The sequence below is a fragment of the Thunnus thynnus genome, chromosome 5 (assembly GCF_963924715.1).
Source record: "Thunnus thynnus chromosome 5, fThuThy2.1, whole genome shotgun sequence".
NCBI classification, from domain to species: Eukaryota; Metazoa; Chordata; class Actinopteri; order Scombriformes; family Scombridae; genus Thunnus; species Thunnus thynnus.
The window spans coordinates 21,111,407-21,124,586 of record NC_089521.1 but is presented as its reverse complement, the minus strand read 5'-3'; the positions used below and the strand labels follow the sequence as shown (position 1 = coordinate 21,124,586).

The 13,180-nt window shown below is 38.7% G+C and overlaps 1 protein-coding gene and 1 long non-coding RNA gene across 2 annotated transcripts; one reads left to right on the top strand and one right to left on the bottom strand.

Annotated features, from left to right (window-relative positions):
- Nucleotides 1–249: 249 nt before the first annotated feature.
- Nucleotides 250–6,187, bottom strand: ighmbp2 (immunoglobulin mu DNA binding protein 2). The gene is made up of 16 exons (XM_067590039.1): nt 5,974–6,187; nt 5,423–5,505; nt 4,739–4,908; nt 4,451–4,646; nt 4,243–4,340; nt 3,890–4,053; nt 3,528–3,728; nt 3,293–3,440; nt 3,029–3,203; nt 2,719–2,901; nt 2,492–2,610; nt 2,258–2,352; nt 1,923–2,046; nt 974–1,819; nt 694–893; nt 250–486 (listed from the first exon to the last, which is right to left on the bottom strand). Exons 2-16 carry the CDS (start codon nt 5,497–5,499, stop codon nt 289–291), a joined length of 2,994 nt encoding a protein of 997 aa, XP_067446140.1. The 5' UTR covers nt 5,500–5,505; nt 5,974–6,187; the 3' UTR covers nt 250–288.
- Nucleotides 6,188–6,325: 138 nt separating this feature from the next.
- Nucleotides 6,326–12,811, top strand: LOC137183832 (uncharacterized). Its single transcript, XR_010928548.1, has 3 exons — nt 6,326–6,468; nt 10,305–10,448; nt 11,542–12,811. It is a non-coding gene; the product is annotated as an uncharacterized lncRNA (long non-coding RNA).
- Nucleotides 12,812–13,180: the final 369 nt, after the last annotated feature.

The window sequence follows — 13,180 nt, the reverse complement described above, 5'->3', positions numbered from 1 at the left end:
CCACTGACAGTCTGTCCTCTGACCATAGACGCACAGCTCTAAACTTGAAGAAGACTTAATAGGAGAGTGTGTTTTTGTATGGTTGTTGCAAGTGACAAGATAAAAGTTGCATGAAATTAAGCAACTAATTAAGAATTGTATGATGCCCGACTGTATCCAATGAAGGGTTAAAAAGATGCATGTGTAATTGATCAAAGAAGACTAGAAACATTTTTTAAATATTTGAACTGTTTATTTTTTTCAGAACAGGCTTCAAATCTGTTAAATTGCAGATTTTATTTGTTATTGTTAACTATCCTTCTCTTTGTTTTTTACTTTCCTCTGTGATGCCATATCTTTCAGTTTAGAGTCCAGCTTCCTTTGCAGATAGGCTTTCTTATTGGGGTCCATGGATTTGTCTTTCTTCCCACTGCCAGCATAAAGAACACCCTCCTTGCTTATTCTCATCCGAGCATGAGACTTGGCTTTATCTCCACAACCATGAACCTAAAAAACATGACGATAAATTTTTTTTTAAACAAAACTTTTCAGACCTGTGTTGCATTTTCTTACATTTAAGCTGTCACTCATAGTGAAAATACAGCATACAGACTCCTAAAATACCACCCAGAAGACACCCAGAGTATGACTCCTAATAAACATAACAAAAGCGACTTGCAAAGACTACTTGGCTGACATCTGTTCTTGTCTTACCTCTGGTATGTGATGACTGAGACAATATTGCCTGTTGCAAAAGAGGCAAAGCTGACCGAGGGTTAGCACAGAGGCTTTACACTTGACAAAGCTGCACACACTTTCAGCCTTCACGACAGCATTGATGAGTGTGTCGAAGTCATCGTCTGGAGTGGCGGCGGCAGCGATGTCGCAGGCGCCTGCCTTGGTTCGGTTCTTCCCTGAGAGATGACAATGGTGACTTGTTAAAGTGATATCAGAAAAAGGTTTCACAAAGCATTTCGATGTTTTTACTGCAAACCTTTAGACTTGGCCTTCTTTGAAGATTGTGCCTGAGCTGGTGGGATGTTGTTCTGTTGCTTTTTTTGTTGAGCATTTTCCTCCCTTTTCTGTTGCTCCCTCTTCATTCGCTCCAAATGTAAACTTTTCAAATCTAATGGAAGCTGACACAATGGATCTTTTGGGGGATTTGGGGTAGTTTCCTCTTCCTGAGCTGCTGCTTCTTCTTCTTCTTCTTCTTCTTTTTCTTCTTCCTTTGCTTGTGTCAGCTCCTCAGCTGGTCTTGAGACAGTGATACACCTGTCTTTCCCCTCGCCTTTGCTCTCATGCACAAGGCTCATCTCCTCAGCGATCTGGTGGACCAGCAGTCGGTCATGAGAGTTAAACGATGATGGAAACTTTAGCTCACTCTGATTTAAATCCTTCAGAAAGCTCTCCACCTGTTGTCTGATCTCAGTGTATCTGTTCTTTTTCTGTTCCTCCTCTGTCAGTGCGGATGTGCAGGAGTTTGTGTGCTTATCTTGTTTCTTATCATCCTCCTTAATGCTGCTACCAGTGGATTTCTTCTGGCCTGGCTTTGCCTTACTGGGACGCTGATCTTTGACCTTCTGTTTAGCTGACATGGAGCTGCTGGCAGATGTACTTGGCTTTGTGTCTTTGTGGTCGCGGATGTAGTTCTGTGGTACGATGTCCTGGATGTACTCAAATGCTGTTCTGACCTCGCCAAACTCAGTCATATGATTGACTAGGGACTTCAGAAAAGCATGATTCTGAACCGTTTGGGTGTCGCACACTACAGCAATTTGACGTCTCGCACGTGTAACAGCCACGTTTATCCTTCTGTCCTCTGCCAGAAATCCAACCTCACCTAAAATAAGGGAATTAACAAACATTTTTGTATGTAAATTGATAAATGCAGATAACATTCATGGTGTGGCAGTGTCAGGAAAATTCAAAAATTAAGAAGTTACCTTTCCTGTTGGACCGGACTAATGACAATACCACAGCTTCTTTCTCTCTGCCCTGAAATCCATCCACTGATTTTATCTCCAGCTCTGGATGCCTCGCAGAAAGTTTCTGGCGCAGAAGATCAACCTTCACAGAAACACACACATTAAAACCATTATTCAGGTATTTTCATAAACCACTATTTTTTTTTAAATTCAATTTTAGATTTCCAGCTTGACAAAACATTTTTTGTGTTTGGGGTTTTATTTTTTCTTAATGTGACAGTGGGAATCTTTTAAAGTAAATGTAAATTACTGAGTAAATATTAAAGGTACAGTTCCTCAAATCAGTTACTTACTTGTAGATTGTACGGTGCAATAACAGCTATGTCTTTAGCCTTAACCCCAGCTTCAGTCAAGGCCTTTATGTGCAGTTCAACAATGTCTACTTCACCTGAGGAAACAGCAAACACACTGTTAGGTCCCACACCACACAAACCAAATCTTTTTATTTATGTTTATATATATCTATATATCTATATATCTATATATCTATATATATATATATATATAAAAATGAAAAAATGTCTAACCTTGATTGCCTTTGGACTGCTCATCTGTGACCTCCATTTCACTCAGACCACAGCCTGCTGTGTCGATCAGAAGAAGGGGCGTGCTGGTCTCTTCTACACAGGTGACTCCTGGTAGATCTCTATTTGCATCGAAGACATTAATTTAAACAGTTACTTTAAACATATGTTATTTTAGAGAGTTACTGCTTCACTGAAAAAAAAAAATTCACAACCAAACTGATTCTCACTTTAACAAGTGTCTCTCCACTGAGTTGTGAGCAGTTAGTTTTCCCTGGTACATCTCTTTGGAGGCCCATTCCATGATGGCACTGTTCATGCGGTACTGTACTGTTAGCATTCGGACCACTGAGTCCCCGTACATCTGGATAAGTCTCTCCATAAGACTAAGAGACAAGCCTTTTGATGCAGCTCTGTGGGAGACATATGAGAACAATATTCATCAAAATATACATGATCAGTTTAAGGAAAATGTTTAAGCAAATATGAACATTTGAATGTTAATATGAATGCATAAAAAGAGAAAAACCTGTGTTTTACGTTTGTGATTTGATAGTAGGTGGTAGCTGCTTGTAGTCTCCAGCCAGAATACACTTGCGTGCTCTGAGCAGGGCGATCCAGCAGCTGCTCTCCAGGGCCTGAGCGCACTCGTCTATCACCACCCAATCAAAATGCTCTGCTGGCAGGAACTTCAGAGGGCCGTCATGACAAGCACCTGCGGACGCAGACAAGTGGTTTCTGGTTGCCTTTTATCATCACTGTTAGAAATGAATGTCTTCCTCTTCACTTAAGGCCATTGCTGACCTGTGTTGGTGCATAAGACGACATCAGCACTTTTCAGGATCTGAGTGATGGCTGTTGCTTCCCTGGTTTTCAGCTCCTTTCTTAGCTCTCCTATTTCCCTTCTGAAGTTCCCCCGATCTCCTTTGTCATGCATCTTCTTCATTCCCGTCTTGGAAAATTATAAATATAAAACATTACAAATAATTCTGGATGGCATAGCACACATGCTAGTAGTAGAACACACTAATATACTTACAAACGCTTTATCGATGTCTTTACGGATGTCAGAGATGATGTTTGCGTTGTCACTCTTAGCAAGGATGGCATCCAGTGAATGTTTCTGTATGGACTCCAGCAGTCTGGCAGGATGTCCCAGCCTCAGAACCTTGGCCTTGCTTCGGGCTAACCGCTCCACTAAATTATCCACACCCACGTTAGAGGGGGCACAGCACAGGATCTGCACAAACACAGAACCCATATATCAAAATGATTCTGTCTAGACTGAGATGCTGTAGTGACAACTCCAGAAAACCAATAACATGGATATGAATATAATTCAACTAATCAGAAAAAAACTAATTATCCACATATACAATAATAAACTTCAACTTTCTGCACCTTTTGGCCTTGTTTGACAGCCTGCAGAATGATCTCCACCACTGTGGTGGTTTTCCCAGTGCCTGGTGGTCCATGAATCACAGCCAGTTCTCTCTGAGACAGAGCAAAGGACACAGCTTCTCTCTGGGAATCATCCAGGTTTGAGTTTAAGAATTCTACTTCATCTGATGGAAAATAACAGAAAGATAAATAATTTTGTGCACTGTGGGATTCACACTATATTTGGAGATTTTGAAATCAATGTAAAGAGTGCACTTCATACTTATATAAAAGCTAGCAATTCATAGTACAGTTACATAGAAAAACTAGAAGGATCATTTTCGATAAGATATATTTAATAAAGCCTCACTTACTTGGCTGCGATTGAGATGAAGGTTTTGAGTCTCCGAAGAGAACATTTATCAGATTTGCAGCTGGTCCATTGCAGTATCCATTTAATGCATTCAAGGCACTGCAAGCATAAAAATAATTTGTATCAGTGGTTCATAACTCAAACGTTCAGTTGTACAGTAAGAATTTGACATTAAAAGATTTAAAGTTGACATTAAATATATCACTCACTGTTTCATTCGTTTGTAAGTCACATCATTTGCCAACTTTAGGAGATTGTAAAGAGCATCTGTATCAAAACTGAGCCCATCCTTTGAATCGTCAAAGGCCACACTTATAGCTGCCTGGGTGACCCTCGTCACTATCCCTGTGCTGATCTGAGACACTGCACTGCATCCACCAGTGTCATACAGGCCAACTATGTCCCCTGTAGCAAAAGATACAAACTTCACATTAAGCAAAATATGAAACCAAAGTCACAAAAGAACATAGATCAGATGTTTTATTATAACATCTTACCAGGTCCAAAGCTGTTGCTTGGAAGAGATAAGAAACCAAGATGCTTTCTTGGCTCTAGGACGACGACAGTGCGGCCATACAGGCCTGTGGACTGACTTCCTATCTGCAGTTTCAGCAGACATACTCCTTTGTTTTGAAGATCCTTAAGAGAGACGTTCTCCTGCCATACCCTTAAAGCACAAAAACACCTTTGTTTTATACAAACAACTATCAATAAGAAGATTTTTTAATGGCTTTCTGGGCAAAACATTGTAGGTTGCAGCTAAAGATTCTAACATTGCCTAATCTCTTTCTGCAAAAGGGGAACGTCACCAATTTGACACATTAAGGTCGGTTTGCTCACTATGGGAAGTAGTACTCCAACTAATAATGTGGCTCTGGGGGATGTTTGTCAGGTCTGAGAAGAAAAACCCTCATGGATGTCATCAGTGTTATCTTGTTTTGGGCTTAGATTTATAATTTAAAAACATATTTGTAACAGCTTGTTTTGTGTTTGATTCTTTACAGGCATTATGGGAAAGTGTAGGATCCAGTATTTTTGGAGTTTGACGCATACTTGGGACTAAAAGTCAGGATATCTCAGCTTGTTTTGACCACTCTTAGTTTAATGTGTCTCCTGCAAGTCCTTCAACTTTATGTAAGTGGTAACTTATACACTAATCAATGCAGTGGTATTTCACATACCTGGTTTCATCTATTTCAGCCTCCCTCTCCTCTTGTAGAAGCTCAAGTGTCTTTGACACAAACTGTTCAACTGCCATCACTCACTAAAAAAAAACAAAACAGTGTTGCGGCACAGATCCAAAACATGTTAGTTACTGTTTATTACTGTCAATTAGCTTCAGCTGAAGACAACAAACAAAGGTCTCATTGTACAAGTAAGGTTTAACGTTTACACACCGTCACACTTGACTTGCTTGATATTGTAATTAATTAATATTTCTCTCCTTAATGTGTGTGTGTCACAGTAATCAAATGTATGGTAACTTACTCCTAGTCGCAGTTTGCAACCCTTACTGTTAATATCATAGTCACGTAACAGTTAGCTTAACAGTCATAAATGAGAGGCACAAAATAGAGCTAAGTAACGTTATAGGTTAGTAGTTTATCGGTCTGTTATAGCTGCACGAAGAAAGTCCTGTGATTTCCACACATGTTGTCATGTTAGCTTGCTAATCACACTGCAACATAACAATTTATTTTAGCTACATTTAGCAGGCGATGGTGACACTCACCCATTAACGTTAACAGTCTGAGTAAACACGGAGCAGAGGACAGATTAGCGGTTGTTAACCATGCGGAAACTACCTAGAAGTTTGCTAGTAATATATCACATAATATCGGGTACTGAATAACGCCGGGGGTTTGTAATTGTGCTAGCTTGTCAACATGCTAGCTACACCGCCACCTATCTGCTCAGATGACTTCTCTTCTCGCAGGCAACACACAAACCGGAAGTGTTGCTTTTCTTGACAAGACACGCCCCGCGTAGCCTTTAAGCGCTATGATTGGTCAGGTGTCAACGCCTGGCCAATCATAGCGCTTGAATGCTATGTGGGGCGTGTCTTGTCAAGAAAAGAAGTGGGACCCATATCAACACCTCGTTGACCTGAAATATGCTGAGTCAAGGATTTAACAGTTGGTGAAATATCGGGACTGGCAATCCTTGACTTGATTTATTTCAGGTTTTGATTTATATGGAAGGTCTCTCAAGGAAGTTGTTAGATATGGTAAGGCAAGGCAAGGAAGGCAAGTTTTTTTGTATAGCACATTTCAACAACAAGGCAATTCAAAGTGCTTTACATAGAGCATAAAAGGCATCAAAACAGAATATAAAAGCAACACAATTAAAAAGACATATAAAAACAATTAAAAAGTGTTACATTTGGAAATAAAAAGAAGCTAAAAGGGAATAAAACAAGAGAATAAAAGTGCAGTGTAAAATATTAACCCTCAAATTTGGTATAATAAAAGGCAGCAGCAAACAGAAAAGTCTTCAGCTGTGATTTAAAAGAACTGAGAGTTGCAGCAGACCTGCAGTTTTCTGGGAGTTTGTTCCAGATATGTGGAGCACAAAAACTGAACACTGCTTCTCCATGTTTAGTTTTTACTCTGGGAACAGAAAGCAGACCTGTCCCAGACGACCTGAAAGGTCTAGATGGTTCATAATGTAGCAGCATATCAGAAATGTATTTTGGCCCTAAACCATTCAGTGCTTTATAAACCAACAGCAGTATCTTAAAATCAATTCTTTGACAGACAGGAAGCCAGTGTAAAGATCTGAGAACTGGAGTTATATGATCCACTTTCTTGGTCTTAGTGAGGACTCAAGCAGCAGCATTCTGAATCAGCTGCAGCTGTCTGATCGATTTTTTAGGGAGACCTGTTAAGACAGCATTACAGTAGTCAAGTCTACTGAAGATAAATGCATGGACAAGTTTTTCTAAATTCTGCTGAGACATAAGTCCTTTAATTCTTGATATATTCTTCAGGTGATAGCAGGCTCACTTTGTAATTGTCTTAATGTGGCTGTTGAAATTCAGGTCTGTCCATGACTACACCAAGATTTCTGGCTTCGTTTGTAGTTTTTAACATTATCGATTGAAGCTGAGTGCTGACTTTTAAACGTTCTTCCTTGGCTCCATAAACAATTACTTCAGTTTTGTCTTTGTTTAATTGAAGAAAATTCTGGCACATCCAATCATTGATTTGTTCAATGCACTTACTCAGCACTTGTATTGGACCATAGTCACCTGGTGATATGGTTATGTAAATTTATGTGTCATCCGCATACCTGTGGTAGCATATTTTGTTGTTTTCCATAATCTGAGCTAGTGGGAGCATGTAGATGTTGAACAGAAGAGGCCCCAGAATGGAGCCTTGGGGAACTCCGCATGTCATTTTTGTACGCTCAGATGTGTAATTATCTATAGACACAAAGTAGTCCCTGTCTTTTAAGTAGGATTCAAACCAGTTTAGTACTGTGTCAGAAAGTCCCACCCAGTTTTCCAGTCTGTCTAGTAATATGTTGTGGTCGACCGTGTCAAATGCAGCACTGAGATCCAGTAATACTAATACTGTAATTCTGCCACTGTCAGTGTTTAAGTGGATGTCATTGAAGACCTTAACAAGAGCAGTCTCAGTGCTGTGGTGTGGTCGAAATCCTGACTGGAAGACATCAAAACAGTTGTTTAGTGCCACAAAGTTGCTCAGCTGTTCAGCTTAGAGATGATTAAGTCCAGAGTGTGCCCCTTGTTGTGTGTGGGCTCCGTCACATGCTGGGTCAGTCCATAGTTATCAAGAACATAACACAGTTCTTTAGTCCCTCTGTCCTGGGGGTTGTTAACATGGATGTTAAGATCACCAACGATAACTACACAGTCAAAGTCAATACAGACAATAGACAGCAGTTCAGCAAAGTCATCAAAAAAGGTAGGACAGTATTTAGGTGGCCTGTAGATATTTAGGAATATAGCTCGAGAGGAGGAATTCAACTGAAGAGCCACAGAAAGACATCTGTTTGCATTGGAGGGAATCATTAAACAAAATGGCAACTCCACCTCCTTTCTTATGCACTCTAGCTTCACTCATAAAACTTGAGTGAAGTTGTGTTAAAAATATTATCTACCCAATTGTTTGGAACAAGCTGTAGCTGACAAGGAATGGATGCTAAATTTGATAAATTTGCAGAATCAGTTGAGTGCTTCCTGTTTCTTAACAGATTCACCATTCTTTTCCTGTCACCTATCTAGACAGGAATTGGGCTAGCTACCGGCACACTGGGCCCCAGCTTTTCCTGGGAAGAGACATGAGTGCCATTAGCCTTGCAGCCTGGACCCAGAACATATCAGTTAGCACTTGCTGTATTTTGTACACAAATAACTGGATGTGCTATGCTTTTAAACATAGGACTTCGAGGACTTTAAACCATTGGTGGAGTTGGACACTGAGGGGGATTTAGGGGAGAGAATATGGGAGTAGGGCGGGATGTAAGTTTTGTCCCTGCAGTGACCAGCTCTTTCATCTGGTCAGTGAACTCCAAGAGGGGGGAGGAGGGAGAAAGGGTGACTAGAGAAGAGAGTGACCTGGATGGGATTTGGGTGGGTGAAGGGGGTGAATCCTCAAAGGTGGAAGTTGGTGAGGGGGGCAGAGACTCCTCCTCTCGACTCTGTTGACTGTCATGTTTAAAGCTCTTCTCAGGCGGAGGCTGAGGCGGCTCTCTTTTAAGGTTTCTGCCATGTTTTGTTGTGTCTTTTTCTTGTTTTGATTCCTCTTGTCTCTTGACCTTGGCAGAGGGAGCAGACTGGTGATGCAGGAAGTAAAATAAGTTAGAGATGAACAATTTTACTCCTGACTCGTTAAGGAAAAGTCCATCTGCCTTAAAAAGATGTCTGCGGTCCCAGAAAAAGTTGAAATTGTCAATGAAATTCAGTGAATGGACAGTACATGCAGTTCAATGCATGGTAGACATAATTATTATTATGGACAAATATATATAAATGCAAATGAAAAAACAGTAAACCCTCATTAATTTGTTTAAAAATGGATGTAAAAGCTATCACCCATAAAGATGTTACCGAAGAATAATCAGTCACTTAATGCATCATATGAAGTCATATCTAAGTCTCTTTCATTTTAAATTAGTCGTATGTTTACATTTTGTTATATTTTCGACCCGAAGTGTTTATATGTTCTTTTTCTTTTCTACTGTGCTTTTGTTACAATGCATATGTGTGTATGTATATATATATATATATATATATATATATATATATATATATATATATATATATATATATATATATATATACACATATATATATGTGTGTGTGTGTGAAACAATAAATACAAGCCAGAAGATATACATATGTACACATACAGATACCTCCAGTCATATATGTAGTTAGTGTATATATATATATATATATATATACGTGTATATGTGTGTATATGTGTATGTATATATATATATACATATATATATACACATATATATATGTGTGTATATGTGTATGTGTATATATATATATATATATATATATACACTAACTACATATATGACTGGAGGTATCTGTATGTGTACATATGTATATCTTCTGGCTTGTATTTATTGTTTCATATGCAAGCTACTGTTACCTTCTTGAGTTTGTAAATTGCAATTGTTCAGTAAGAAAAAAAAAGACATGTCGAGCCAAGTTGTCAATCAAACTAGTATGAACTGTTCAACAGCCAAAGCCAGATGTTTCTTATGAATTCAGGTCATTAGTCAGTTGCTCAGTGCCATACTTAAAAAAAAAAAAAAACAGATGCAAAATTGCATAAAGGTGAGGCTGAGAAAAGTCACTTCTGCTCTTTACCTTGAGATGGGTGCTGTGCTCCCTGCAGGTCATACATGGCGTCCCTCTGTCTACCTGGCATGCTCACTGGACTGAACTGTCGAGAATCAGGAACTGACAGTTACTGTATAATCATCTGTCATTTGTCCAGTCATGCTGATGGCATTTTATATTATTTATGGTTGTATGTCAATGAAATGTGCTCTTTTGTCTTTGATCACACTGTTTAGACATCTCCTGCAGAGTTTTCCGTGTTGGAGAGAGGACTTGTGGTGTCAGACCCTCATTGGAAAGACATAGAGAGGGAGGAAAAGAGACACAGTGCTCATATAAAGAAAACCTTTCAAGGACCAGTGCTTGGATATGTCACACCTGTAAGTCTGAAACACAGTCACTAACAACATCTTCTTTCTCACTTGCTGCTGTTTAACAATGAATGTACTTTAACCAGTTCACAACACTGTTATCACAGAATGAAAGGGAACATTTGGAGTTCCTCATGTCCAAATCATATGTACATTGGAAAAGTTATTGGTTGCTGAAATCATTGCTCCAGTTCATATTGGTGTGAAGTGATTTCAAAATTCATTGTCCTCTCTCTGTGTATAAAATCCATCCATAAGTTTAACTGAAGCTAATATGAGGCTTCAGCAACCTGAATTAGCCACACACTTACAGTCTTTTATAGTGTGAAAGTCTTAAATCAGATGTGCTTGCAAGGCAACATAATTTATAAAAAGGTTGTAACTTTGGCATAGAGCTAAAACTATGAGTTGATTAATCAATTAGTTGATCAACAGAAAATTAATCTGCAACTTAATAACAGATTAATCATTTAATTCATTTTTAAAGCTGAAATGTCAAATATTTGCTGATTCCAGCTCTTTTCTTTGTCTTATGATGGTAATTTGAAAATCTGTGGTTTGAAGCATGGTTGTCTGGCAAAACAGCACTCTTAACAAGTGTCACGTGTGTGAACTTACAGTATCCTTTAATGTTTCATATGTAGGTTGTTATGACAAAACAATATTTGTAATATGTCTTATTTTTCCCTTCTTGGTTCCAAGCTAACTTTTCTGTCGTGGCGTCAGTTTTGCTGACAAAGACCTGAAACCTTTGATGTTACAGGACTCCATGACTATGATCCAGTTACAAGACCCACAGATATTTGTCTGAAATGGATATTTGTTGAATTACATGAATATAAATGTGGGACACCTAAGGTGTTGAGTTTCAGTGCTCCTGCTGTAAAATTTCTTCTACTTGGCACTACAGAGCAGGATTAGATTATTTACAGCAAGTGAGGTCGACTGCATATTCTGTCCAGTTATTAGATGTCTTTCAATGACTACATGCACAGCATCCTCTTGACTTGCTGGAAAACAAAGAGACAAATATATGAAGCTTTTAGTTTAGTTTTAGAAATGCTTAGTAAGTATTTACCAATTTAGCATCTGTGCTCTGCAGGTACACTTTCCTGTGTATGATCCACTACTATCCTTCATAAAGTCTTCCATGATCAACAGCAGGTTGGCGAGATGAAGTGTGTGAGAATGCGGTGCAGAGAGCCACTGTGTGCCAGGACGTTCAGCGCTCCAGGGCAGTCCAGGATGAGTAATGCCTGGTATCGAGCACCTGGAAAAGGGTCATCATGACATAACTGAGCAGAGTCCAACCAACAGCAGCTACAACAGAAGCAGCAGACATGAAAACAGTCACATGACCATGACGTTAATATTCTTACCATCTATAGATTCAAGTTGTGCCGCATAGGGTTTCACTTAGCCTCACATCTGAGCTCAGTACAGAGCAATGAAAGAAGTTCTGAAGCCACATGGTGTTGAACAGCTTCAATTTGTCATAGATTACAAGTCTTGTCACTCCAAACTTTAGTCATTTATTATATCAGGATAAAGCCCTTGAGACGTAAAATTTTGTTTTCAAGTGGGTACCAAAACATACACTCATTAAAAATCTCCTATAGGTGTTCAACTGTGTTGAGATCTGGTGACAATAAAGTCCATTGCATATTATTCATATCACCTTCAGACTTATCAAACCATTCAGTGACCTCTCGTGCCCTGTGGATGAGGGCGCTGTCATCTCGAAAGAGACTGCTCCCATTAGGATAAAGATCTTTGAACATATAGGATGAAGGTGCACTTGTTTGCACTTAAAAGACCCGAATCATGGCAGGGAAATACCCGCTGCATTCAGTATGTTTTTAAAGTCCCCACTCAAAAATAGGTTTTGCTTATTGTTGCTTCACCTGGATGTTTGAGCTTTAACTGTGCAGAATGATGTATGTGTAGAGTTTGACACTATAGGCTGTCAATCATCTTCTGAAGGGGGGAAGTTCTGTCTGTGTGTGTGCTCACTTTAAATCTTAGTTTAAGGTGTGTATGTAAGAACACAGTTTAGTGACATCACATTCACAGCTAGTTTTGATAGCTAATTTTGATTATTATTAATTGCACATTGCGTATACTGTTTGCACTATTAACATTTGCATATTCCTGGTCAATATATTGTACATTTAATTTCATTCTCTTCAATTTAAAATGTAAACCTGTAGCAGCTCTTCTCGCCTAGAATATATTTTTACATATTTTATATTGTAAATTTCTTTCTTCCTTTATTATATCATTTAGGATTATTTAATTTTGTGTATATTATTACAATTATGCACCACAACACCAAGGCAAATTCCTTGTATGTGCAAACCTACTTGGCAATAAACCTGATTCTGATTCTGATTTCTGATTGGTTTCAATATTCAACTTACACAGGTGTGATGTGGAAATGTGAAACCAAATGGAAAATTCAGTGATGTAGGTGACATCTTATGTCCAGTAGTTTTGAAATGAAAAATATTTGCATATTCATAGATTCAGGATTTTTCAATTAGGGAGAAATAGGAAGAACTTGGTAATTCAACTTTTTTAGTGAAAAAACATAGCAGACACAAATTATTATTCAAAATTGTTACATATGTCTGAAATATTTTAGGTGTTTCCTTTAATTCCTGTATATTACTGATAGATCATTTAGTCCAGAGGACATAAACACACACACACACACACACACACACACACACACACTTGCT